The sequence below is a fragment of the Carettochelys insculpta genome, chromosome 32, assembly GCF_033958435.1.
Source record: "Carettochelys insculpta isolate YL-2023 chromosome 32, ASM3395843v1, whole genome shotgun sequence".
In the NCBI taxonomy this organism is placed as follows: Eukaryota; Metazoa; Chordata; order Testudines; family Carettochelyidae; genus Carettochelys; species Carettochelys insculpta.
Genome location: NC_134168.1, coordinates 5,686,371 through 5,712,668, shown reverse-complemented (window position 1 = coordinate 5,712,668; position 26,298 = coordinate 5,686,371). Strand labels below are relative to the sequence as shown.

The 26,298-nt window shown below is 49.9% G+C and overlaps 3 protein-coding genes across 3 annotated transcripts; all 3 read right to left on the bottom strand.

The window, feature by feature from the left end:
• Positions 1-5,579: 5,579 nt before the first annotated feature.
• Positions 5,580-6,500, bottom strand: LOC142004618 (olfactory receptor 10D3-like). The gene has a single exon (XM_074982236.1). The coding sequence runs from the start codon at positions 6,489-6,491 to the stop codon at positions 5,580-5,582; it is 912 nt and encodes a 303-aa protein (XP_074838337.1). The 5' UTR covers positions 6,492-6,500.
• Positions 6,501-15,189: 8,689 nt separating this feature from the next.
• LOC142004617 (olfactory receptor 10D3-like) lies at positions 15,190-16,098 on the bottom strand. Its single transcript, XM_074982235.1, has one exon. It carries the CDS (start codon positions 15,946-15,948, stop codon positions 15,190-15,192), a length of 759 nt encoding a protein of 252 aa, XP_074838336.1. The 5' UTR covers positions 15,949-16,098.
• A 7,881-nt stretch (positions 16,099-23,979) lies between these two features.
• LOC142004616 (olfactory receptor 10D3-like) lies at positions 23,980-24,900 on the bottom strand. Its single transcript, XM_074982234.1, has one exon. The coding sequence runs from the start codon at positions 24,889-24,891 to the stop codon at positions 23,980-23,982; it is 912 nt and encodes a 303-aa protein (XP_074838335.1). The 5' UTR covers positions 24,892-24,900.
• Between the last annotated feature and the right edge of the window lie 1,398 nt (positions 24,901-26,298).

Genomic DNA, 26,298 nt, shown 5'->3' with positions numbered 1-26,298 from the left:
TTACCCCCAATTCTAATTAAAGTACTTTACAGCGTTCTATTTGTGGCTAACATTTGTCACCTCTGGTTTATGTCCTCTCTGTCTTACCCTTTCTGCAGAGAGATGGCCATGCCTACACAGAGATGGGCAGGCAGGTGCTGCCCAGGGAAGGACAGATGGCTGGATGGATCGATTTCTCTCCAAAGAAAATATTTGGCTGAGAACTTGCCCAGGGTGAGGCAGTGGGATGGATTCAGAGACTGTGGGACACAGACAGAAGAACGTTGCCAAAGCAGGAGCCTTACAGTGGCTGCAGTGTGAAAAGTTGTTCCAGCTGAGTAGAATTCTTCCTTTCTCTCTATGGCCCGGACTCCAGTCTACCATCCAGCTTTCTCATCCCAAGGCCCATCATCCAGGACAAGGGCACAGCCTTGGTACTTGGGATTCACCCGGGAGCCTTCTTCCACTCTGACGCTAGAGCCCACAGCACTGCAGAGCCCACAGCATTCTCACCACATCCCACCTCATTGGCTCTGTCTTTATATCCCTGCAGGCCGCATGGGACCAGGGCTGTGAATGTCCTCCAGGTCTCTGGTCCGAAACCTCTGCAGAGTCGGCCAATTAAACAAGATTGGGCATTGCTTGTTGCTGATAACTGACCAGGCCTCAGCTGGCATTTATCTGAGTACAGCCATGGACCTAAAAGGGCCAGATCCCCAGCTCCACCAGCGTCTGGATTCTGTCCTCGCTCCCCTGTCTGACTCCTGGGCAACTCCACTGGATTGCCTAGAGCAGTCGCCCCTCCCAGACTCCTCACGGGTGTAAATCAGGAGTAAATTCACTGAAGTGAATGGAGCTGTGTAGATTTCTGCCAGATGAGGATCAAACCCAGCCACTCTAATGGGGATGAGTCATGTTTCTCCAGGTGCTCCTGCCATGGGACACAAGCCAGAGAATTCCCCCCGAGTTTGTGAAATAGGAGTAAACTGGCCCACACACTCAGCAGGACATCTCTGCCGCCATCACAGCATTCTGCTCGGTACGTCTCCCCTTCTGCTCCCCTGCCCTCCCACCTCCGTGGAACCCTGTGCTCAGGGATGTGTCGCTGCATTGGGTGGTTGGGCCTGAGACACAGACACAGGAGAACAATTGTCTTGTGCACCACGTCACATCCCTTTTTGGATTATGACAGAGGCCCGAAGAAGAGCATCGAGTGGTCTCATGCAGGACAGTAGACCCCAGATAATCCAACCAGATTCTATCCTTATTCTTCTTTGTGCCAGCTCAGGTGCTGAGCAAGAGAATAATAGAATTATAAACTCCTAGGGCCGGAAGGGACCTGAGGAGGAGAGAGAGTCCAGCCCCTGCCTCAAACAGGATCAACCCCAACTAAGTCATCCCAGCCAGGACTTAGTCAAGTCAAGACTTAAAACCCTCTAGGGATGGAGAATCCACCGCCTCTACCATGTCTGATAGTATTCATGAGCGAAGTAGACCAGACAGAGTATGAATTATCAGTCCTGTTTTCCAAGGGGGGAAACTGAGGCTCAGAAAGTGTCAGGGGAAACTTTTAAAGAAGGCAGGATCCCCTCCCTGATTGTTGTGCACTCACGTTGCACTCTCTTCCTGCACCCTTGTGCAAATGCTCAATCTGGTTGAATTGTGGAAAATGACAATGGATATCTGGGGAAGCTTTCCTGGATTCCAGTGTAAGCATTGGCCAGGCCACTCTTCTCTTCTCATTGCGTTCAGCGTAGCTCTGGGCCCTTCATCACTTCACATGGGTCTCTTACTCTCCCCTTTGCACTGTCAAGGCTCAGGACAAAGGGAGTTGAGATCTTTATGGCTGATGGAACTGAACCAAAACTACTTCTTTATTCGCCAAGAAAGTGGACAAGGTACACACCTGTACTCCACAGCTCCACTAAGACATGAGTAGTGGTCAGTTGCAGAGGTGGGAAATGCTTCAATGGAGGCAGAGCCCAGCGCACCATGGAGAGGGGGATGGGAGAGACACAAGGGAGATGAGGAGTGCTGATGGATGTGCAGCTCTGGGCTGTGCTAACTCTGGCCAGATGGCCCATACATGTGGTTTCAATCAAGGCACCCAATAAATACACAGAGTTGGTTTTCAGCAAAGGCACTTGGCCAGGTTTTATCACCGGCAAGGAACAGATCTAATGCCCTGGCTCAATGGTAACAGGTAGCATCACACATATATGCACATAGAATCTCCCTCACTGGAGATATTTAAATAAGAGTTAGATAGACACCCGTTAAGAAAGTTCTAGATGGGGCTTGGTCCTGCCACGAGGTCCCTTCCAGTTCTCGTGTTCTCTGCCTCTCTAACGAGGGACTGGCTCACTGAAAGGTGAAATTCTCCTTTCACCATTGATCAAAGCCGTTGCCCCTGAAGAAGATCTTAAAACACACCAGTGACCCCTCGTTACCTTCTGCAGTTTGGTTGTATGTAAACCTCTCTACCCATCAAGCTGCCCTCGTGCACATCTCATTTAGATGGCTCAGCCCGTCCCTGTGTTCCTTGGGGCATGTGTCTGGCAATGAACTCTTCTGCTACCACCATTGTGGACTGAGTGTTTCCGCAGGATCAGGCAGGTGCCTGCTGGGTTGTGTGAGTTGGGCCCGGCCTTCTGTGTACAACTGAGCTGTGGTGTATGGCTGAGATGTTTTGACTACTTCAGCTCAGGCTTCACATCGGGTCTCTCATACTAGGCCTCAAATTTACCACGAGGGGTTTTTCCCTCAATGATCTCATTGATCCGTTGGTCCATGCCCCAGCTGACAGTGCAAAGAAGGCACCTTGAGATTCCTCTGATTGCTCTAATTTCCTGCCCTTCCTCTGGTGGGCAGCTTCCTTGGGAGCCACAATGCAGGGGCAGAAACAGTTGTGATAATTAATCTTAGGAGACTTGTTTACCTTAGCAAAGGAATAACATCCCACAGGGAGGCATAGCCATTGGGGTTAATTAAAAAATTGTTGCTAATTAGCACGCAGGCCAGGCCTTTACTCTGGGATTCGAACCAAGCTTTGAACTTGCTCTTGGTTTGCATCAGCTGAGTTCCTTGTTTCATTGCCACGGAAACCAGACCTGGAACCACTTTGGGTTGTTTTATTTGGAGGATCGTTACTTTTATCACCAGTATTATGGTAGAACCTACAGTCTGTCACTAAGACGCGGGGGCCTTTGCGAAACGCAGAGCACAGACACCTGGGGACTGTCCGCACATGAATGTGTCATGCACGTCACAGCTGAGAGAGACAAAGAATTGAAGTCATCCACGGGGAAAGTCATCAGGCCAAAGACAGCAACCAAGGAGATTGTAGATAAAGATCAGCTAGGTGAAGAAATCTTTGTGGTGGCTGGACGTAGGAAGCTGAAGGGAGATGAACACCATCCAAACTACTTGGGAGGTGTCTCTTTTGCCCATCGTTTTGATTTATGAAACCCGTTGGGTGTGTTCCCTCAAATTAGCTCCAACTTCCCTCCTTTTCTCCAAGTGTTTCTTTCCACACCCTGAGTCTGTGCTCGCAATCTTGGGAGCGTTGGTTGTGGAGACAACCCAGGGGTGGTGTGAAATTTACCCACGTTACTAAGTGTGGGCTGGAGGTGGTGCTGGGCTGTATCAATGGAAAGCAGACTCTAGAGATTAAACTGGACCCTGGTCCACATGAATGTCTCCACCGGGAGGTGCAGTGGAAGCTGGCACCGGTTGTGCTTAATGCGGGAGTTTCTATGGCTTGAACTCAAAGCCAGCTGCCTGTCAGCTAAAGCTGTAGGGAAGACTCTCGCTGCCATTAGATGGGACAGTGATGGACACCCCACACCCATGGGGTTGACATAATTCCCCAAGCTGAGGAACAACAAGAAGTCCTGTGCCACCTTATAAACTAACACATATTTAGGAGCATAAGCTGTGGTGGGTAAAGGCCCGCTTTGTCTTATGCTCCAAAATATCTGTAAGCCTATAAGGTGCCCCAGGACTTCTTGTTTTCAAAGATACAGACTAACTCAGCTACCCCTCCCATACAATCCGAGGAAGTGCTTCCAGAGCCCCCCTTAAATTCCCGGATGAGTCCCCACTTGTAACCACGTACAGATGGACTCATTCCTGGGGCCTCTGTCACTTTCGGCAGGAGCTTGGACATTTTCCGTGAAATGACAGCTGGTTTTTCTAACTCCTGCACTGAGATGTCCAGGTTCTAGGTTCTACTCTACCTCTGGGCAAGGTACTCTACCAGGTTCTACTCTACCTGCCAGCTCCAGGATTACAACTCAAGTGCCTGAATACCCCAGTTTTCACTGGGTGTTTTCATTGATGCCCTGGAACTAAAAGCATGACCGGAAACATCACTTAACTCTTAGGAAAAGCTGGGGAGTAGACTCCTGTATCTCTCTAGCTATACGTGGTTGTGATTCTGCTTGACGGCACAGAATACCACAGACAGGAGGCGTGTAGGCTACACTTAGCATGAAAACCATTAAGACTTTGGCTATGGCTACACTCTGGTTGCTATTTGAGGAACAAACGTAACTCAAAATAGCAACTCTATGGCTGGAACTCAAAGCAGCAGTGTTGTTTGGAGAACAGGAGTCCATTTCCTCTACTCAAGCTGTGAATCTGTGGAATAAGTTAACTTGAAATACATCAGAGAGGTAGCCGTGTTAGTCCATATCTTCGAGAACAACAAGAAGTATTCGGGCACCTTATAGACTAACAGACCTTTTAGAGGATAAGCTTTTCTGGGCAAAAACCCAAGACTCATGCACCTGACGAAGCAGTTCTTTGCCCAAGAAAACTTATTCTCCATGGGAATTTTCTAAGTCACTCGAGGGGCCCGTCTGCATACTTGGCTTAATCTAATTCTTGACCTACCCTGCACCCCTCCACGCTCTGATTTGCTCACCTTGATCACTTTTTTCTGATTTCTCCTCCTTGATTACTGTTTTTGGTTCTCTGTGCCTTAAATATTGAGTCTGTTCTGGTCTGGCTATGGGCTGAAGAAGCGGATGTGTCCCACGAAAGCTCACCTAATAAATGACTTTCTTAGTCTTTGAAGTGCTACTTGACTGCTTTTTGGTTTGATAGTGCTCTTTTAAGAATGCTTTTCAATTTCCACTAGCCATGGTGGTAAGAGGTTCACTAGAAGCTTTGATAGAAGTTCACCCAAGAAGACTTATGCAATATGCATTCCCATCACTAGGTAGACTCACACCTGGGACCTCTGTGATGCAGTTTGAGCTCCTCAGCTAAGACTATAGAGATGATTCACTCTTTCTCTTGGCCAGTGATCTAGGTGCCACTCCATGGGACAAAACCACACCCTGGGTCTCTCTGTCCCCCAGATTACAGCTGACATTTTCAAAGTTCTCTATGAGATTTGGATCTCCAGTTCCCACTGAATAGGGTGCACTCGGACAGTGCTAGTGGTCTCCCAAGCAGTATGTAAACAAGAACTAGTTATTTTAACGAGCATTTCTGCAGCTCCAAATACGTAGAAAGGGACAGGGAGTGACACAAAGGTTCGGAAAAGCCATGGAGCAACCATGCACAAAGACGTTTCCATGCAAACCCACACATCAGTGGGTAGGGAATACAGCCCCTCTCAGTTTTGTCAGAGAAGCTTTCACGTGCTTGTTCCTCAGGGTGTAGATGGCCGGATTCAGCGCGGGCGTCACCACTGTGGAGAAGATCGGAAAAAAGGTCACCAGCATTTGGCTCAGTTGTGACCGTGTGTAGAGCAGGGCACAGGGCAAAAAGAAGAGCATCACCACGGCCAGATGTGAGGAGCAAGTGGAGGCTGCTTTGCGCCATTCTTTGACTGAGTTCATCTTCAGCAAGGACCAGACGATCCTGATGTAAGAGGCGAAGATGAGGAGGAAGCAGATCAAGGGCACCAATCCACCGTTGGTGATGGTCACGGTCTCGACAACGTGTGTGTCGGCACAGGCCAGCTTCACCAGCAGGAAGATGTCACAGATGTAATAGTCCAACACATTGGAGCCGCAGTAGGGCAGCGTGAAGGTCAGGCTGGTGAGGATGGTGGAGTGAATGAAGCTGGAGATCCAGGGGGCGGCAGCCAGGAGGGCACACACCCTCTGGTTCATGATGAGCAGGTAGCGTAGTGGGTGGCAGATGGCCACGTACCGGTCATAGGCCATGACCGTGTAGAGAAGGCACTCGGTGCTGCTCAGGGAATGGAAGAAGAAAACCTGGGACATGCATCCGCCCAGCGAGATGACTCTGCTCTGACTCCAGAGGATGGCCAGCAATTTTGGGGTGCTGATGGAAGACAGCCCAATGTCCACCATGGCAAGGTTGCAGAGAAAGAAATACATGGGGGTGTGCAGGCGCGAGTCAGTGAAGACAGCTGACAAGATGAGCAGATTGCCCAACAAGGCACAAAGGTAGAAGGCTAGGAAGGCAAAGAAGAGGATGGTCTGGAGGCCGTCAGAATTGGGGATCCCCAAGAGGATGAAATGAGTCACCATCGTGCTGTTCACCTGGCTCGTTTGGGAATCATTTCTGGGGGGAGGAGAGAAATAATGCCAAGGACTTAGTGAAACAAAACCCCTATCATACACAGCCACGATGTTCACTGCTGCATTTCCCCCCATTACTGTGTGGGTGTGCTGCGTATTCCTGGCATTGTAATGCCATTTGGGGTAAGGAGTTCACTGGGCTGGCATTGATCAGAGAGGGGAAAAACTTCTGCCTGGAAGATCTAGCAGTCCAGAGATGAGGAGAGAAAGTGGTCATCTATTCTATTATATACTAGTATAGCCTAGTCTAGTCTATTCCAATGGCGTTATCTAGGCTTTTCACCTCATATCTAACCAAAGCACCTTAAACGTCCCTTTGGAGGCAAACATTTGTCATCTGAGGATCGTTCCCTAACCCGTGTTACCCTCCCTGCCGAGTGACGGCCATGCCTACGCGGCAGCCCTGTGCTCCGGGACCCTGGTGTTGTTATAAAAGCAAGGGCTGTTCCATGTTTGTGTTAAGGAAGAGGAGGAGGGTGGAACATGGAAAGCGATGAATGTGGCGAGGGATTACCTCAGATCCATCAACGATGGGAGCTCTTGGGTGGGCACTGAGAAGGAAGAAAGAGGAAAGAAGAAGAAGGGGAATTGCCACAGCCACTGGAATTATGGGTAATGGGTTTGGCTTCTCCTCTGCTTCCAGCATGGTCAGAGCTCACAATCTCATCCGTAGGTTGTCAGCAACCTCACTGAAATTGCCCCACTCGTCCTGGCCACGGCTTGTCAGCAAGAAGCCATGACCGCCTGGCTGGACCCTGTGAGTGTTAAGGAGGATGAGATGCGGAGGACAACATCAGTGAAACTGTCTGAAATCTCCCAGGGATTTTATCCAGGCTGGGCTGAGAGGAGATGCTGGCAGGTTAGGGTGATGAGAGATGGGGAGAGGGAGGTAAATGACGTAGAGACAGGCAGGCAGGTGCAGCTCAGGGAAGGACAGATGGACTTTGGGATCAAGTTCTCGCTCAGGAAAATACCTGGCTGAGAACTTCTCCAGGCCGAGGCAGAGGGACTGGTGCAGAGACCGAGAGACGGAGAGAGAAGATCTTTACAAAGCAGGAGCCTTACAGTGGCTGCATCGCGAGAGGCTGCTCCAGCAGAGGGGAATTCTTCCTTCTCATCTCCGGCCGGGACTCCAGTCTAGCATCTTCCAGCTCTCTCGTCCCAAGGGCCCATCGTCCAGCACAGGTGCAAAGCCCGGGCGCTGGGACTCACCCGGGAGCCCACGTCCACTCTGACGCTAGAGATGGTTTCTGCAGCACATTGCCCCACGCTACTGCAGAGCCCATGGCATTCTCACCCCATCCAACCTCATTGGCTGTTATCTTTATATCCCTGTCGGCCGCATGGGACCAGGGCTGTGAATCTCCTTCAGTTTACTGGTCTGAAGCTCGTGCAGAGTCCATCGATGGAAATTCTTGCTTACCGTCTCCAACCAGGAGTCCTGTCTAACCCCTTCCAGCTTCCTTATCCCAACTTCCCATTGCCAAGAACCCGTGCACAGCCTGGGGGCTTGGTAACCAGCCAGGAGCCCTAACCTCCTACAGAACTGGTGAGAGCTGTCTGTATCATATCACCCCACACTGACACAGACCTCACAGCTCCTCGCCTCCTTATGGATCTCCCTGCTCCTTATATCCCCGTCGAGACCCATGGCAAAAGGGTTGTAAATCCCTCCTGCTCTCAGAACTCCACAGTTGCAAATTAACGGAGGTGGGTGATAATTTCAGACAACGCTCATGGACTCCAGAGATCACGTCTGCAGCCGACATAGACACATGGAGCCCCACAGACAGTAAAGGACCCACAGCATCTGCCCACACATGAATGTAACACATGTCACAGCTGAGAGAGACAGAGCCGAGAAATTGTCCAGGTAGAACACATGGAGAAATTGACCTCGCCAAGGACAGCAACTTTCAAGAGTTTCTCATAAATGTTGGGCAAGTGAAGGAGACTTTGGGGTTGCTGGACTAATGCATCTGAAGGGCAAAGGGCACAGCCCAAGCTGCATGGAGGTGGGTCTTTAGCTCATGGCTTGTGTGTATGAACTCCGCTTGTCGGACAGTGGACTTATTTCCCACCTTTTATTCACATACGTATCTCACAGAGCTGGAAGAGACCTCTGATCTGCAAGATGGCACCGATCACAGGGCGAGAAAGGGGCCACCTGGAGGACCATACACTCCAGAGATGAGCAGAGAAAGGGGACATTCTATTCTATTCTCATTGAGTCGTCTCGGTCCTTACCGCCAATTCTAATTAAAGTACTTTACAGCGTTCTATTTGTGGCTAACATTTGTCACCTCTGGTTTATGTCCTCTCTGTCTTACCCTTTCTGCAGAGAGATGGCCATGCCTACACAGAGATGGGCAGGCAGGTGCTGCCCAGGGAAGGACAGATGGCTGGATGGATCGATTTCTCTCCAAAGAAAATATTTGGCTGAGAACTTGCCCAGGGTGAGGCAGTCGGATGGATTCAGAGACTGTGGGACACAGACAGAAGAACGTTGCCAAAGCAGGAGCCTTACAGTGGCTGCAGTGTGAAAAGTTGTTCCAGCTGAGTGGAATTCTTCCTTTGTCTCTATGCCCCGGACTCCAGTCTACCATCCAGCTTTCTCATCCCAAGGCCCATCATCCAGGACAAGGGCACAGCCTTGGTACTTGGGATTCAGCCGGGAGCCTTCATCCACTCTGACGCTAGGGCCCACAGCACTGCAGAGCCCACAGCATTCTCACTACAACCCACCTCATTAGCTCTGTCTTTATATCCCTGCAGGCCGCATGGGACCAGGGCTGTGAATGTCCTCCAGGTCTCTGGTCCGAAACCTCTGCAGAGTCCGCCAATTAAACAAGATTGGGCATTGCTTGTTGTCGATAACTGACGAGGCCTCAGCTGGCATTCATCTGAGTACAGCCATGGACCTAAAAGGGCCAGATCCCCAGCTCCACCAGCGTCTGGATTCTGTCCTCGCTCCCCTGTCTGACTCCTGGGCAACTCCACTGGATTGCCGAGAGCAGTCGCCCCTCCCAGACTCCTCACGGGTGTAAATCAGGAGTAAATTTACTGAAGTGAATGGAGCTGTGTAGATTTCTGCCAGATGAGGATCAAACCCAGTCACTCTAATGGGGATGAGTCATGTTTCTCCAGGTGCTCCTGCCATGGGACACAAGCCAGAGAATTCCCCCCGAGTTTGTGAAATAGGAGTAAACTGGCCCACACACTCAGCAGGACATCTCTGCCGCCATCACAGCATTCTGCTCGGTACGTCTCCCCTTCTGCTCCCCTGCCCTCCCACCTCCGTGGAACTCTGTGCTCAGGGATGTGTCGCTGCATTGGGTGGTTGGGCCTGAGACACAGACACAGGAGAACAATTGTCTTGTGCACCACGTCACATCCCTTTTTGGATTATGACAGAGGCCCGAAGAAGAGCATCGAGTGGTCTCATGCAGGACAGTAGACCCCAGATAATCCAACCAGATTCTATCCTTATTCTTCTTTGTGCCAGCTCAGGTGCTGAGCAGGAGAATAATAGAATCATAAACTCCTAGGGCTGGAAGGGACCTCAGGAGGAGAGAGAAACCATCTCCCTGCCTCAAGCAGGATCAATCCCAACTAAGTCATCCCAGCCAGGACTTAGTCAAGTCAGGACTTAAAACCCTCTAGGGATGGAGAATCCACCACCTCTACCATGTCTGATAGTATTCATGAGCGAAGTAGACCAGACAGAGTATGAATTATCAGTCCTGTTTTCCAAGGGGGGAAACTGAGGCTCAGAAAGTGTCAGGGGAAACTTTTAAAGAATGCAGGATCCCCTCCCTCCTTGTTGTGCACTCACGTTGCACTCTCTTCCTGCACCCTTGTGCAAATGCTCAATCTGGTTCAATTGTGAAAGGTGACAATGGACATCTGGGGAAGCTTTCCTGGATTCCAGTGTAAGCATTGGCTGCACCACTCTTCTCTTCTCATTTGGTTCAGCGTAGCTCTGGGCCCTTCATCACTTCACATAGGTCTCTTACTCTCCCCTTTGCACTGTCAAGGCTCAGGACAAAGGGAGTTGAGATCTTTATGGCTGATGGAACTGAACCAAAACTACTTCTTTATTCGCCAAGAAAGTGGACAAGGTACACAACGCTACTCCACAGCTCCACTAAGAGATGAATGGTGGTCAGTTGCAGAGGTGGGAAATGCTTCAATGGAGACAGAGCCCAACGCACCATGGAGAGGGGGATGGGAGAGACACAAGGGAGATGAGGAGTGCTGATGGATGTGCAGCTCTGGGCTGTGCTAACTCTGGCCAGATGGCCCATACATGTGGTTTCAATCAAGCCACCCAATAAATACACACAGTTGGTTTTCAGCGAGGGCACTTGGCCAGGTTTTATCACCGGCAAGGCACAGATCTAATGCTCTGGCTCAATGGTAACAGGTAGCATCACACATACATGCACATAGAATCTCCCTCACTGGAGATATTTAAATGAGAGTTAGATAGACATCTGTTAGGGAAGTTCGAGATGGTGCTTGGTCCTGCCAAGAGGTCCCTTCCAGTTCTCGTGTTCTCTGCCTCTCTAACGAGCGACTGGCTCACTGAAAGGTGAAATTCTCCATTCACCATTGATCAAAGCCGTTGCCCCTGAAGAAGATCTTAAAACACACCCGTGACCCCTTGTTACCTCGTGCAGTTTGGTTGTATGCAAACCTCTCTACCCATCAAGCTGCCCTCGTGCACATCTCATTTAGATGGCTCAGCCCGTCCCTGTGTTCCTTGGGGCATGTGTCTGGCAATGAACTCTTCTGCTACCACCATTTTGGACTGAGTGTTTCCGCAGGATCAGGCAGGTGCCTGCTGGGTTGTGTGAGTTGGGCCCGGCCTTCTGTTTACAACTGAGCTGTGGTGTATGGCTGAGATGTTTTGACTACTTCAGCTCAGGCTTCACATCGGGTCTCTCATAGTAGGCCTCAAATTTACCACGAGGGGTTTTTCCCTCAATGATCTCATTGATCCGTTGGTCCATGCCCCAGCTGACAGTGCAAAGAAGGCACCTTGAGATTCCTCTGATTGCTCTAATTTCCTGCCCTTCCTCTGGTGGGCAGCTTCCTTGGGAGCCACAATGCAGGGGCAGAAACAGTTTTGAAAATTAATCTTAGGAGACTTGTTTACCTTAGCAAAGGAATAACATCCCACAGGGAGCCATAGCCATTGGGGTTAATTAAAAAATTGTTGCTAATGAGCACGCAGGCCAGGCCTTTACTCTGGGATTCGAACCAAGCTTTGAACTTGCTCTTGGTTTGCATCAGCTGAGTTCCTTGTTTCATTGCCACGAAAACCAGACCTGGAACCACTTTGGGTTGTTTTATTTGGAGGATCGTTACTTTTATCACCAGTATTATGGTAGAACCTACAGTCTGTCACTAAGACGCGGGGGCCTTTGCGAAACGCAGAGCACAGACACCTGGGGACTGTCCGCACATGAATGTGTCATGCACGTCACAGCTGAGAGAGACAAAGAATTGAAGTCATCCACGGGGAAAGTCATCAGGCCAAAGACAGCAACCAAGGAGATTGTAGATAAAGATCAGCTAGGTGAAGGAATCTTTGCGGTGGCTGGACGTAGGAAGCTGAAGGGACATGAACACCATCCAACCAACTTGGGAGGTGTCTCTTTTGCCCATCGTTTTGATGTATGAAACCCATTGGGTGTGTTCCCTCAAATTAGCTCTAACTTCCCTCCTTTTCTCCAAGTGTTTCTTTCCACACCCTGAGTCTGTGCTCGCAATCTTGGGAGCGTTGGTTGTGGAGACAACCCAGGGGTGGTGTGAAATTTACCCACATTACTAAGTGTGGGCTGGAGGTGGTGCTGGGCTGTATCAATGGAAAGCAGACTCTCGAGATTCAACTGGACGCTGGTCCCCACGAATGTCTCCACCGGGAGGTGCAGTAGATGCTGGCACCGGTCATGCTTAATGCGGGAGATTCTATGGCTTGAGCTCAAAGCCAGCTGGCTGTCAGCTAAGGCTGTAGGGAAGACTCTCGCTGCCATTAGATGGGACAGTGATGGACACCCCACACCCATGGGGGTTGACATAATTCCCCAAGATGAGGAACAGCAAGAAGTCCTGTGCCACCTTATAAACTAAAAGATATTTTGGAGCATAAGCTGTGGTGGGTAAAGACCCGCTTCATCTTATGCTCCAAAATATCTGTTAGCCTATAAGGTGCCCCAGCACTTCTTGTTTTCAAAGGTACAGACTAACTCGCCTACCCCTCCCATACAATCCGAGGAAGTTTTTCTAGAGCCCCCCTTAAATTCCCGGATGAGTCCCCACTTGTAACCACGTACAGATGGACTGATACCTGGAGCCTCTGTCACTATGAGCAGGAGCTTGTACATTTTAAGTGAAATGCCAGCTGGTTTTCCCTCCAACTCCTGCACTGAGATGTCCAGGTTCTAGGTTCTACTCTACCTCTGGGCAAGGTACTCTACCAGGTTCTACTCTACCTGCCAGCTCCAGGATTACAACTCAAGTGCCTGAAGACCCCAGTTTTCACTGCGTGTTTTCATTGACGCCCTGGAACTAAAAGCATGACCGGAAACATCACTTAACCCTTAGGAAAAGCTGGGGAGTAGACTCCTGTATCTCTCTAGCTATACGTGGTTGTGATTCTGCTTGACGGCACAGAATACCACAGACAAGAGTTGTGTAGGCTACACTTAGCATGAAAACCATTAAGACTTTGGCTATGGCTACACTCTGGTTGCTATTTCCGGAACAAACGTATCCCAAAGTAGCAACTCTGTGGCTGGAACTCAAAGCAGCAGTGTGGTTTGGAGAACAGGAGTCCATTTCCTCTACTCATGTCGTGAATCTGTGGAATAAATTAACTTGAAATATATCAGAGACGTAGCCGTGTTAGTCCGTATCTTCGAGAACAACAAGAAGTGCTCGGGCACCTTATAGACTAACAGACCTTTTGGAGGATAAGCTTTTGTGGGCAAAAACCCAAGACTCATGCACCTGACGAAGCAGTTCTTTGCCCAAGAAAACTTATTCTCCATGGGAATTTTCTAAGTCACTTTAGGGGCCCATCTGCATACTTGGCTTAATCTAATTCTTGACCTACCCTGCACCTCTCCACGCTCTGATTTGCTCGCCTTGATCACTTTTTTCTGATTTGTCCTCCTTGATTACTGTTTTTGGTTCTCTGTGCCTTAAATATTGAGTCTGTTCTGGTCTGGCTATGGGCTGAAGCAGTGGGTCTGTCCCACGAAAGCTCACTGAATCAATTACTTTGCCAGTCTTTAAAGAGCTATTTGAATGCTTTTTCTTCCAAAGGATCTGTGAGTCTATAAGGTGCCACAGGACTTCTTGTTGTTAACCAGAAATAGTTTACAAAGTTTGGGTAATGTAAGTTATTAGCAGGTCATAGCCTTTGACCAGTTTTCTTCACCATTACTGCTCCAAGCTGAGTTGTTCTCTGCTAAGGCTGTAGAGCCGACTCAGTCTTTCTGCAAGTCGTCGAGGTGCCACTACATGGGACAGTCAACCACACCGCTAGGTGTGTAGGTTACATAGAGTACATCTGAAATTTTCAAAGTCCTCGATGACATTTGATCCAAAGGTGCGTACCCAAGTTTCACAGTGCTATTTTTATAGAAAGTGTGAGAAAGCCCTTCTAGTCTACATACCATCAAAACAAAAAAGCAGTCAATTAGCACTCCTGACCCACAAACCTGTTAGCCAGCATTTTAATGGAGTGGGCCATTCTGTTAATGACTTTAGAGTTTGCATCTTACTGAAGAGGAATTTGCACAACGCTGAAATCTCTTTTGTATTCAAATTTGACACATTAAGACATGGTTTGAACCGGGATGGGAGCATTCTGGGTCACTATAGGGGTTCGTTTGCATACTTGGCTTCATCTAATTCTTTACTTCCCTCCCCCCCACCCCTCTACTCTCCAATTTGCTCACCTGGATCTTTTTTTTTCTGATTTGTCCTCCTTGATTACTGTTTTTTTTTCTCTGTGCCTTAAATATTGAGTCTGTTCTGGTCTGGCTATGGGCTGAAGAAGCGGGTGTGTCCCACGAAAGCTCACCTAATAAGTGACTTTCTTAGTCTTTAAAGTGCTACTTGACTGCTTTTTGGTTTGATAGTGCTCTTTTAAGAATGCTTTTCAATTTCCACTAGCCATGGTGGTAAGAGGTTCACTAGAAGCTTTGATAGAAGTTCACCCAAAAAGACTTATGCAATATGCATTCCCATCACTAGGTAGACTCACACCTGGGACCTCTGTGATGCAGTTTGAGCTCCTCAGCTAAGACTGTAGAGGTGATTCACTCTTTCTCTTGGCCAGTGATCTAGATGCCACTCCATGGGACAAAACCACACCCTGGGTCTCTCTGTCCCCCAGATTACAGCTGACATTTTCAAAGTTCTCTATGAGATTTGGATCTCCAGTTCCCACTGAATAGGGTGCACTCGGACAGTGCTAGAGGTCTCCCAAGCAGCATGTAAACAAGAACTAGTTATTTTAACGAGCATTTCTGCAACTCCAAATACGTAGAAGGGGACAGGGAGTGACACAAAGGTTCGGAAAAGCCATGGAGCAACCATGCACAAAGACGTTTCCATGCAAACCCACACATCAGTGGGTAAGGAATACAGCCCCTCTCAGTTTTGTCAGAGAAGCTTTCACGTCCTTGTTCCTCAGGGTGTAGATGGCCGGATTCAGCGCGGGCGTCACCACTGTGGAGAAGATCGGAAAAAAGGTCACCAGCATTTGGCTCAGTTGTGACCGTATGTAGAGTAGGGCACAGGGCAAAAAGAAGAGCATCACCACGGCCAGATGTGAGGAGCAAGTGGAGGCTGCTTTGCGCCATTCTTTGGCTGAGTTCATCCTCAGCAAGGAGCAGACGATTCTGATGTAGGAGGCGAAGATGAGGAGGAAGCAGATCAAGGGCATCAATCCGCTGTTGGTGACGGTCACGGTCTCAAGGACGTGTGTGTCGGCACAGGCCAGCTTCACCAGCAGGAAGATGTCACAGATGTAATAGTCCAACACATTGGAGCCGCAGTAGGGCAGCGTGAAGGTCAGGCTGGTGAGGATGGTGGAGTGAATGAAGCTGCAGATCCAGGTGGCGGCAGCCAGGAGGGCGCACACCCTCTGGTTCATGATGAGCAGGTAGCGTAGTGGGTGGCAGATGGCCACGTACCGGTCATAGGCCATGACCGTGTAAAGAAGGCACTCGGTGCTGCTCAGGGAATGGAAGAAGAAAACCTGGGACATGCATCCACCCAGAGAGATATCTCTGCTCTGACTCCAGAGGATGGCCAGCAATTTTGGGGTGCTGATGGAAGAGAGCCCAATGTCCACCATGGCAAGGTTGCAGAGAAAGAAATACATGGGCGTGTGCAGGCGGGAGTCACTGAAGACAGCTGATAAGATGAGCAGGTTGCCCAACCAGGCACAAATGTAGAAGGCTAGGAAGGCAAAGAAGAGGATGGTCTGGAGGCCGTCAGAATTGGGGATCCCCAAGAGGATGAAATGAGTCACCATCGTGCTGTTCACCTGGCTCGTTTGGGAATCATTTCTGGGGGGAGGAGAGAAATAATGCCAAGGACTTAGTGAAACAAAACCCCTATCATACACAGCCGCGATGTTCACTGCTGCATTTCCCCCCATTACTGTGTGGGTGTGCTGCGTATTCCTGGCATTGTAATGCAATTTGGGGTACGGATTTCACTGGGCTGGCATTGACCAGAGAGGGGAAAAACTTCTGCCTGGAAGATCTAGCAGTCCAGAGATGAGGAGAGAAAGTGGTCATCTATTCTATTCTACCCTAGTATAGCCTAGTCTAGTCTATTCCAATGGCGTTATCTAGGCTTTTCACCTCATATCTAACCAAAGAACCTTAAACGTCCCTTTGGAGGCAAACATTTGTCATCTGAGGATCGTTCCCTAACCCGTGTTACCCTCCCTGCCGAGTGACGGCCATGCCTACGCGGCAGCCCTGTGCTCCGGGACCCTGGTGTTGTTATAAAAGCAAGGGCTGTTCCATGTTTGTGTTAAGGAAGAGGAGGAGGGTGGAAAATGGAAAGCGATGAATGTGGCGAGGGATTACCTCAGATCCATCAACGATGGGAGCTCTTGGGTGGGCACTGAGAAGGAAGAAAGAGGAAAGAAGAAGAAGGGGAATTGCCACAGCCACTGGAATTATGGGTAATGGGTTTGGCTTCTCCTCTGCTTCCAGCATGGTCAGAGCTCACAATCTCATCCGTAGGTTGTCAGCAACCTCACTGAAATTGCCCCACTCGTCCTGGCCACAGCTTGACAGCAAGAAGCCATGACCGCCTGGCTGTACCCTGTGAGTGTTAAGGAGGATGAGATGCGGAGGACAACATCAGTGAAACTGTCTGAAATCTGCCAGGGATTTTATCCAGGCTGGGCTGAGAGGAGATGCTGGCAGGTTAGGGTGATGAGAGATGGGGAGAGGGAGGTAAATGACGTAGAGACAGGCAGGCAGGTGCAGCACAGGGAAGGACAGATGGACTTTGGGACCAAGTTCTCGCTCAGGAAAATACCTGGCTGAGAACTTCCCCAGGCCGAGGCAGAGGGACTGGTGCAGAGACGGAGAGACGGAGAGAGAAGATCTTTACAAAGCAGGAGCCGTTCAGTGGCTGCATCGCGAGAGGCTGCTCCAGCAGAGGGGAATTCCTCCTTCTCATCTCCGGCCGGGACTCCAGTCTAGCATCTTCCAGCTCTCTCGTCCCAAGGGCCCATCGTCCAGCACAGGTGCAAAGCCCGGGCGCTGGGACTCACCCGGGAGCCCACGTCCACTCTGACGCTAGAGATGGTTTCTGCAGCACATTGCCCCACGCTACTGCAGAGCCCATGGCATTCTCACCCCATCCAACCTCATTGGCTGTTATCTTTATATCCCTGTCGGCCGCATGGGACCAGGGCTGTGAATCTCCTTCAGTTTCCTGGTCTGGAGCTCGTGCAGAGTCCATCGATGGAAATTCTTGCTTACCGTCTCCAACCAGGACTCCTGTCTAACCCCTTCCAGCTTCCTTATCCCAACTTCCCATTGCCAAGAACCCGTGCACAGCCTGGGGGCTTGGTAACCAGCCAGGATCCCTAACCTCCTACAGAACTGGTGAGAGCTGTCTGTATCATATCACCCCACACTGACACAGACCTAACATCCCCTCGCCTCCTTATGGATCTCCCTGCTCCTTATATCCCTGTCTAGACCCATGGCACCAGGGTTGTAAATCCCTCCTGCTCTCCTGCTCTCACAACTCCACAGTTGCAAATTAACGGAGGTGGGTGATAATTTCACACAACGCTCATGGACTCCAGAGATCACGTCTGCAGCCGACATAGACACATGGAGCCCCACAGAAAGTAAAGGACCCAAAGCATCTGCCCACACATGAATGTAACACATGTGACAGCTGAGAGAGACAGAGCCGAGAAATTGTCCAGGTAGAACACATGGAGAAATTGACCTCGCCAAGGACAGCAACTTTCAAGAGTTTCTCATAAATGTTGGGCAAGTGAAGGAGACTTTGGGGTTGCTGGACTAATGCATCTGAAGGGCAAAGGGCACAGCCCAAGCTGCATGGAGTTGGGTCTTTAGCTCATGGCTTGTGTGTATGAACTCCGCTTGTTGGACAGTAGACTTATTTCCCACCTTTTATTCACATACGTATCTCACAGAGCTGGAAGAGACCTCTGATCTGCAAGATGGCACCGATCACAGGGCGAGAAAGGGGCCACCTGGAGGACCATACACTCCAGAGACGAGCAGAGAAAGGGGACATTCTAGTCTATTCTCATGGAGTCGTCTAGGTCGTTACCCCCAATTCTAATTAAAGTGCATTACAGCGTTCTATTTGTGGCTAACATTTGTCACCTCTGGTTTATGTTCTCTCTGTCTTACCCTTTCTGCAGAGAGATGGCCATGCCTACACAGAGATGGGCAGGCAGGTGCTGCCCAGGGAAGGACAGATGGCTGGATGGATCGATTTCTCTCCAAAGAAAATATTTGGCTGAGAACTTGCCCAGGGTGAGGCAGTGGGATGGATTCAGAGACTGTGGGACACAGACAGAAGAACGTTGCCAAAGCAGGAGCCTTACAGTGGCTGCAGTGTGAAAAGTTGTTCCAGCTGAGTGGAATTCTTCCTTTCTCTCTATGGCCCGGACTCCAGTCTACCATCGAGCTTTCTCATCCCAAGGCCCATCATCCAGGACAAGGGCACAGCCTTGGTACTTGGGATTCACCCGGGAGCCTTCTTCCACTCTGACGCTAGGGCCCACAGCACTGCAGAGCCCACAGCATTCTCACTACAACCCACCTCATTAGCTCTGTCTTTATATCCCTGCAGGCCGCATGGGACCAGGGCTGTGAATGTCCTCCAGGTCTCTGGTCCGAAACCTCTGCAGAGTCGGCCAATTAAACAAGATTGGGCATTGCTTGTTACCGATAACTGACCAGGCCTCAGCTGGCATTCATCTGAGTACCGCCATGGACCTAAAAGGGCCAGATCCCCAGCTCCACCAGCGTCTGGATTCTGTCCTCTCTCCCCTGTCTGACTCCTGGGCAACTCCACTGGATTGCCGAGAGCAGTCGCCCCTCCCAGACTCCTCACGGGTGTAAATCAGGAGTAAATTCACTGAAGTGAATGGAGCTGTGTAGATTTCTGCCAGATGAGGATCAAACCCAGCCACTCTAATGGGGATGAGTCATGTTTCTCCAGGTGCTCCTGCCATGGGACACAAGCCAGAGAATTCCCCCCGAGTTTGTGAAATAGGAGTAAACTGGCCCACACACTCAGCAGGACATCTCTGCAGCCATCATAGCATTCTGCTCGGTACGTCTCCCCTTCTGCTCCCCTGCCCTCCCACCTCCGTGGAACCCTGTGCTCAGGGATGTGTCGCTGAATTGGGTGGTTGGGCCTGAGACACAGACACAGGAGAACAATTGTCTTGTGCACCACGTCACATCCCTTTTTGGATTATGACAGAGGCCCGAAGAAGAGCATCGAGTGGTCTCATGCAGGACAGTAGACCTCAGATAATCCAGCCAGATTCTATCCTTATTCTTCTTTGTGCCAGCTCAGGTGCTGAGCAGGAGAATAATAGAATCATAGAATCCTAGGGCCGGAAGAGACCTCAGGAGGTCAGTGAGTCCAGCCCCCTGCCTCAAGCACGATCAACCACAACTAAGTCATCCCAGCCAGGACTTAGTCAAGTCAGGACTTAAAACCCTCTAGGGATGGAGAATCCACCACCTCTACCATGTCTGATAGTATTCATGAGCGAAGTAGACCAGACAGAGTATGAATTATCAGTCCTGTTTTCCAAGGGGGGAAACTGAGGCTCAGAAAGTGTCAGGGGAAACTTTTAAAGAAGGCAGGATCCCCTCCCTCCTTGTTGTGCACTCACGTTGCACTCTCTTCCTGCACGCTTGTGCAAATGCTCAATCTGGTTGAATTGTGGAAGGTGACAGTGGATATCTGGGGAAGCTTTCCTGGATTCCAGTGTAAGCATTGGCCACGTCACTCTTCTCTTCTGATTGGGTCAGCGTAGCTCTGGGCCCTTCGTCACTTCACACGGGTCTCTTACTCTCCCCTTTTCACTGTCAAGGCTCAGGACAAAGGGAGTTGAGATCTTTATGGCTGATGGAACTGAACCAAAACTACTTCTTTATTCGCCAAGAAAGTGGACAAGGTACACACCTGTACTCCACAGCTCCACTAAGAGATGAGTAGTGGTCAGTTGCAGATGTGGGACATGCTTCAATGGAGACAGAGCCCAACGCACCATGGAGAGGGGGATGGGAGAGACACAAGGGAGATGAGGAGTGCTGATGGATGTGCAGCTGTGGGCTGTGCTAACTCTGGCCAGATGGCCCATACATGTGGTTTCAATCAAGCCACCCAATAAATACACAGAGTTGGTTTTCAGCGAAGGCACTTGGCCAGGTTTTATCACCGGCAAGGCACAGATCTAATGCCCTGGCTCAATGGTAACAGGTAGCATCACACATATATGCACATAGAATCTCCCTCACTGGAGATATTTAAATGAGAGTTAGATAGACATCCGTTAAGGAAGTTCGAGATGGTGCTTGGTCCTGCCATGAGGTCCCTTCCAGTTCTCGTGTTCTCTGCCTCTCTAACGAGGGACTGGCTCACTGAAAGGTGAAATTCTCCATTCACCATTGATCAAAGCGGTTGCCCCTGAGGAAGATCTTAAAACACACCAGTGACCCCTCGTTACCTCGTGCAGATGGGTTGTATGCAAACCTCTCTACCCATCAAGCTGCCCTCGTGCACATCTCATTTAGATGGCTCAGCCCGTCCCTGTGTTCCTTGGGGCATGTGTCTGGCAATGAACTCTTCTGCTACCACCATTTTGGACTGAGTGTTTCCGCAGGATCAGGCAGGTTCCTGCTGGGTTGTGTGAGTTGGGCCCGGCCTTCTGTTTACAACTGAGCTGTGGTGTATGGCTGAGATGTTTTGACTACTTCAGCTCAGGCTTCACATCGGGTCTCTCATAGTAGGCCTCAAATTTACCACGAGGGGTTTTTCCCTCAATGATCTCATTGATCCGTTGGTCCATGCCCCAGCTGACAGTGCAAAGAAGGCACCTTGAGATTCCTCTGATTGCTCTAATTTCCTGCCCTTCCTCTGGTGGGCAGCTTCCTTGGGAGCCACAATGCAGGGGCAGAAACAGTTGTGATAATTAATCTTAGGAGACTTGTTTACCTTAGAAAAGGAATAACATCCCACAGGGAGGCGTAGCCATTGGGGTTAATTAAAAAATTGTTTCTAATGAGTACCCAGGCCAGGCCTTCTCTCTGGGATGCGAACCAAGCTTTCAACTTACTCTTCGTTTACATCAGCTGAGTTCCTTGTTTCATTGCCACGGAAACCAGACCTGGAACCACTTTGGATTGTTTTATTTGGAGGATCGTTACTTTTATCAGCAGTATTGTGGTAGGACCTACAGTCTGTCACTAAGATGCGGGTCCCTTTGCGAAACGCAGAGCACAGACACCTGGGGACTGTCCGCACATGAATGTGTCATGCACATCACAGCTGAGAGAGACAAAGAATTGAAGTCATCCACGGGGAAAGTCATCAGGCCAAAGACAGCAACCAAGGAGATTGTAGATAAAGATCAGCTAGGTGAAGGAATCTTTGCGGTGGCTGGACGTAGGAAGCTGAAGGGACATGAACACCATCCAACCAACTTGGGAGGTGTCTCTTTTGCCCATCGTTTTGATGTATGAAACCCATTGGGTGTGTTCCCTCAAATTAGCTCTAACTTCCCTCCTTTTCTCCAAGTGTTTCTTTCCACACCCTGAGTCTGTGCTCGCAATCTTGGGAGCGTTGGTTGTGGAGACAACCCAGGGGTGGTGTGAAATTTACCCACATTACTAAGTGTGGGCTGGAGGTGGTGCTGGGCTGTATCAGTGGAAAGCAGACTCTAGAGATTAAACTGGACCCTGGTCCACATGAATGTCTCCACCGGGAGGTGCAGTGGAAGCTGGCACCGGTTGTGCTTAATGCGGGAGTTTCTATGGCTTGAACTCAAAGCCAGCTGGCTGTCAGCTAAAGCTGTAGGGAAGACTCTCGCTGCCATTAGATGGGACAGTGATGGACACCCCACACCCATGGGGGTTGACATAATTCCCCAAGCTGAGGAACAACAAGAAGTCCTGTGCCACCTTATAAACTAACACATATTTAGGAGCATAAGCTGTGGTGGGTAAAGGCTTTGTCTTATGCTCCAAAATATCTGTAAGCCTATAAGGTGCCCCAGGACTTCTTGTTTTCAAAGATACAGACTAACTCAGCTACCCCTCCCATACAATCCGAGGAAGTGCTTCCAGAGCCCCCCTTCAATTCCCGGATGAGTCCCCACTTGTAACCACGTACAGATGGACTCATTCCTGGGGCCTCTGTCACTTTCGGCAGGAGCTTGGACATTTTCAGTGAAATGAGAGCTGGTTTTTCTAACTCCTGCACTGAGATGTCCAGGTTCTAGGTTCTACTCTACCTGTGGGCAAGGTACTCTACCAGGTTCTACTCTACCTGCCAGCTCCAGGATTACAACTCAAGTGCCTGAAGACCCCAGTTTTCACTGGGTGTTTTCATTGATGCCCTGGAACTAAAAGCATGACCGGAAACATCACTTAACTCTTAGGAAAAGCTGGGGAGTAGACTCCTGTATCTCTCTAGCTATACGTGGTTGTGATTCTGCTTGATGGCACAGAATACCACAGACAGGAGGCGTGTAGGCTACACTTAGCATGAAAACCATTAAGACTTTGGCTATGGCTACACTCTGGTTGCTATTTGAGGAACAAACGTAACTCAAAATAGCAACTCTATGGCTGGAACTCAAAGCAGCAGTGTTGTTTGGAGAACAGGAGTCCATTTCCTCTACTCAAGCTGTGAATCTGTGGAATAAGTTAACTTGAAATACATCAGAGAGGTAGCCGTGTTAGTCCGTATCTTCGAGAACAACAAGAAGTATTCGGGCACCTTATAGACTAACAGACCTTTTGGAGGATAAGCTTTTCTGGGCAAAAACCCAAGACTCATGCACCTGACGAAGCAGTTCTTTGCCCAAGAAAACTTATTCTCCATGGGAATTTTCTAAGTCACTCGAGGGGCCCGTCTGCATACTTGGCTTAATCTAATTCTTGACCTACCCTGCACCCCTCCACGCTCTGATTTGCTCACCTTGATCACTTTTTTCTGATTTGTCCTCCTTGATTACTGTTTTTGGTTCTCTGTGCCTTAAATATTGAGTCTGTTCTGGTCTGGCTATGGGCTGAAGAAGCGGATGTGTCCCACGAAAGCTCACCTAATAAATGACTTTCTTAGTCTTTGAAGTGCTACTTGACTGCTTTTTGGTTTGATAGTGCTCTTTTAAGAATGCTTTTCAATTTCCACTAGCCATGGTGGTAAGAGGTTCACTAGAAGCTTTGATAGAAGTTCACCCAAGAAGACTTATGCAATATGCATTCCCATCACTAGGTAGACTCACACCTGGGACCTCTGTGATGCAGTTTGAGCTCCTCAGCTAAGACTATAGAGATGATTCACTCTTTCTCTTGGCCAGTGATCTAGGTGCCACTCCATGGGACAAAACCACACCCTGGGTCTCTCTGTCCCCCAGATTACAGCTGACATTTTCAAAGTTCTCTATGAGATTTGGCTCTCCAGTTCCCACTGAATAGGGGGCACTCGGACAGTGCTAGAGGTCTCCCAAGCAGTATGTAAACAAGAACTAGTTATTTTAACGAGCATTTCTGCAGCTCCAAATACGTAGAAGGGGACAGGGAGTGACACAAAGGTTCGGAAAAGCCATGGAGCAACCATGCACAAAGACGTTTCCATGCAAACCCACACATCAGTGGGTAGGGAATACAGCCCCTCTCAGTTTTGTCAGAGAAGCTTTCACGTGCTTGTTCCTCAGGGTGTAGATGGCCGGATTCAGCGCGGGCGTCACCACTGTGGAGAAGATCGGAAAAAAGGTCACCAGCATTTGGCTCAGTTGTGACCGTGTGTAGAGCAGGGCACAGGGCAAAAAGAAGAGCATCACCACGGCCAGATGTGAGGAGCAAGTGGAGGCTGCTTTGCGCCATTCTTTGACTGAGTTCATCTTCAGCAAGGACCAGGCGATCCTGATGTAAGAGGCGAAGATGAGGAGGAAGCAGATCAAGGGCACCAATCCACCGTTGGTGATGGTCACGGTCTCGACAACGTGTGTGTCGGCACAGGCCAGCTTCACCAGCAGGAAGATGTCACAGATGTAATAGTCCAACACATTGGAGCCGCAGTAGGGCAGCGTGAAGGTCAGGCTGGTGAGGATGGTGGAGTGAATGAAGCTGGAGATCCAGGTGGCGGCAGCCAGGAGGGCGCACACCCTCTGGTTCATGATGAGCAGGTAGCGTAGTGGGTGGCAGATGGCCACGTACCGGTCATAGGCCATGACCGTGTAGAGAAGGCACTCGGTGCTGCTCAGGGAATGGAAGAAGAAAACCTGGGACATGCATCCGCCCAGCGAGATGACTCTGCTCTGACTCCAGAGGATGGCCAGCAATTTTGGGGTGCTGATGGAAGACAGCCCAATGTCCACCATGGCAAGGTTGCAGAGAAAGAAATACATGGGGGTGTGCAGGCGCGAGTCAGTGAAGACAGCTGACAAGATGAGCAGATTGCCCAACAAGGCACAAAGGTAGAAGGCTAGGAAGACAAAGAAGAGGATGGTCTGGAGGCCGTCAGAATTGGGGATCCCCAAGAGGATGAAATGAGTCGCCATCGTGCTGTTCACCTGGCTCGTTTGGGAATCATTTCTGGGGGGAGGAGAGAAATAATGCCAAGGACTTAGTGAAACAAAACCCCTATCATACACAGCCGCGATGTTCACTGCTGCATTTCCCCCCATTACTGTGTGGGTGTGCTGCGTATTCCTGGCATTGTAATGCAATTTGGGGTACGGATTTCACTGGGCTGGCATTGACCAGAGAGGGGAAAAACTTCTGCCTGGAAGATCTAGCAGTCCAGAGATGAGGAAAGAAAGTGGTCGTCTATTCTATTATATACTAGTATAGCCTAGTCTAGTCTATTCCAATGGCGTTATCTAGGCTTTTCACCTCATATCTAACCAAAGCACCTTAAACGTCCCTTTGGAGGCAAACATTTGTCATCTGAGGATCGTTCCCTAACCCGTGTTACCCTCCCTGCCGAGTGACGGCCATGCCTACGCGGCAGCCCTGTGCTCCGGGACCCTGGTGTTGTTATAAAAGCAAGGGCTGTTCCATGTTTGTGTTAAGGAAGAGGAGGAGGGTGGAAAATGGAAAGCGATGAATGTGGCGAGGGATTACCTCAGATCCATCAACGATGGGAGCTCTTGGGTGGGCACTGAGAAGGAAGAAAGAGGAAAGAAGAAGAAGGGGAATTGCCACAGCCACTGGAATTATGGGTAATGGGTTTGGCTTCTCCTCTGCTTCCAGCATGGTCAGAGCTCACAATCTCATCCATAGGCTCTCAGCAACCTCACTGAAATTGCCCCAGGCGTCCTGGCCACGGCTTGTCAGCAAGAAGCCATGACCGGCTGGCTGGACCCTGTTGGTGTCATGGAGGATGAGATGCGGAGGACAACATCAGTGAAACTGTCTGAAATCTGCCAGGGATTTTATCCAGGCTGGGCTGAGAGGAGATTCTGGCAGGTTAGGGTGATGAGAGATGGGGAGAGGGAGGTAAATGACATAGAGACAGGCAGGCAGGTGCAGCTCAGGGAAGGACAGATGGACTTTGGAATCAAGTTCTCGCTCAGGAAAACACCTGGCTGAGAACTTCCTCAGGCCGAGGCAGAGGGACTGGTGCAGAGACCGAGAGACGGAGAGAGAAGATCTTTACAAAGCAGGAGCCGTTCAGTGGCTGCATCGCGAGAGGCTGCTCCAGCAGAGGGGAATTCTTCCTTCTCATCTCCGGCCGGGACTCCAGTCTAGCATCTTCCAGCTCTCTCGTCCCAGGGGCCCATCGTCCAGGACAGGTGCAAAGCTTGGGGGCTTGGGACTCACCCGGGAGCCCACATCCACTCTGACGCTAGAGATGGTTTCTGCAGCACATTGCCCCACGCTACTGCAGAGCCCATGGCATTCTCACCCCATCCAACCTCGTTGGCTGTTGTCTTTATATCCCTGTCGGCCGCATGGGACCAGGG

Coding starts and splice junctions, on each gene's coding strand:
- LOC142004616 (XM_074982234.1), bottom strand. CDS start 24,891: ATGGCGACTCATTTCATCCTCTTGGGGATCCCCAATTCTGACGGCCTC.
- LOC142004618 (XM_074982236.1), bottom strand. CDS start 6,491: ATGGTGACTCATTTCATCCTCTTGGGGATCCCCAATTCTGACGGCCTC.
- LOC142004617 (XM_074982235.1), bottom strand. CDS start 15,948: ATGTATTTCTTTCTCTGCAACCTTGCCATGGTGGACATTGGGCTCTCT.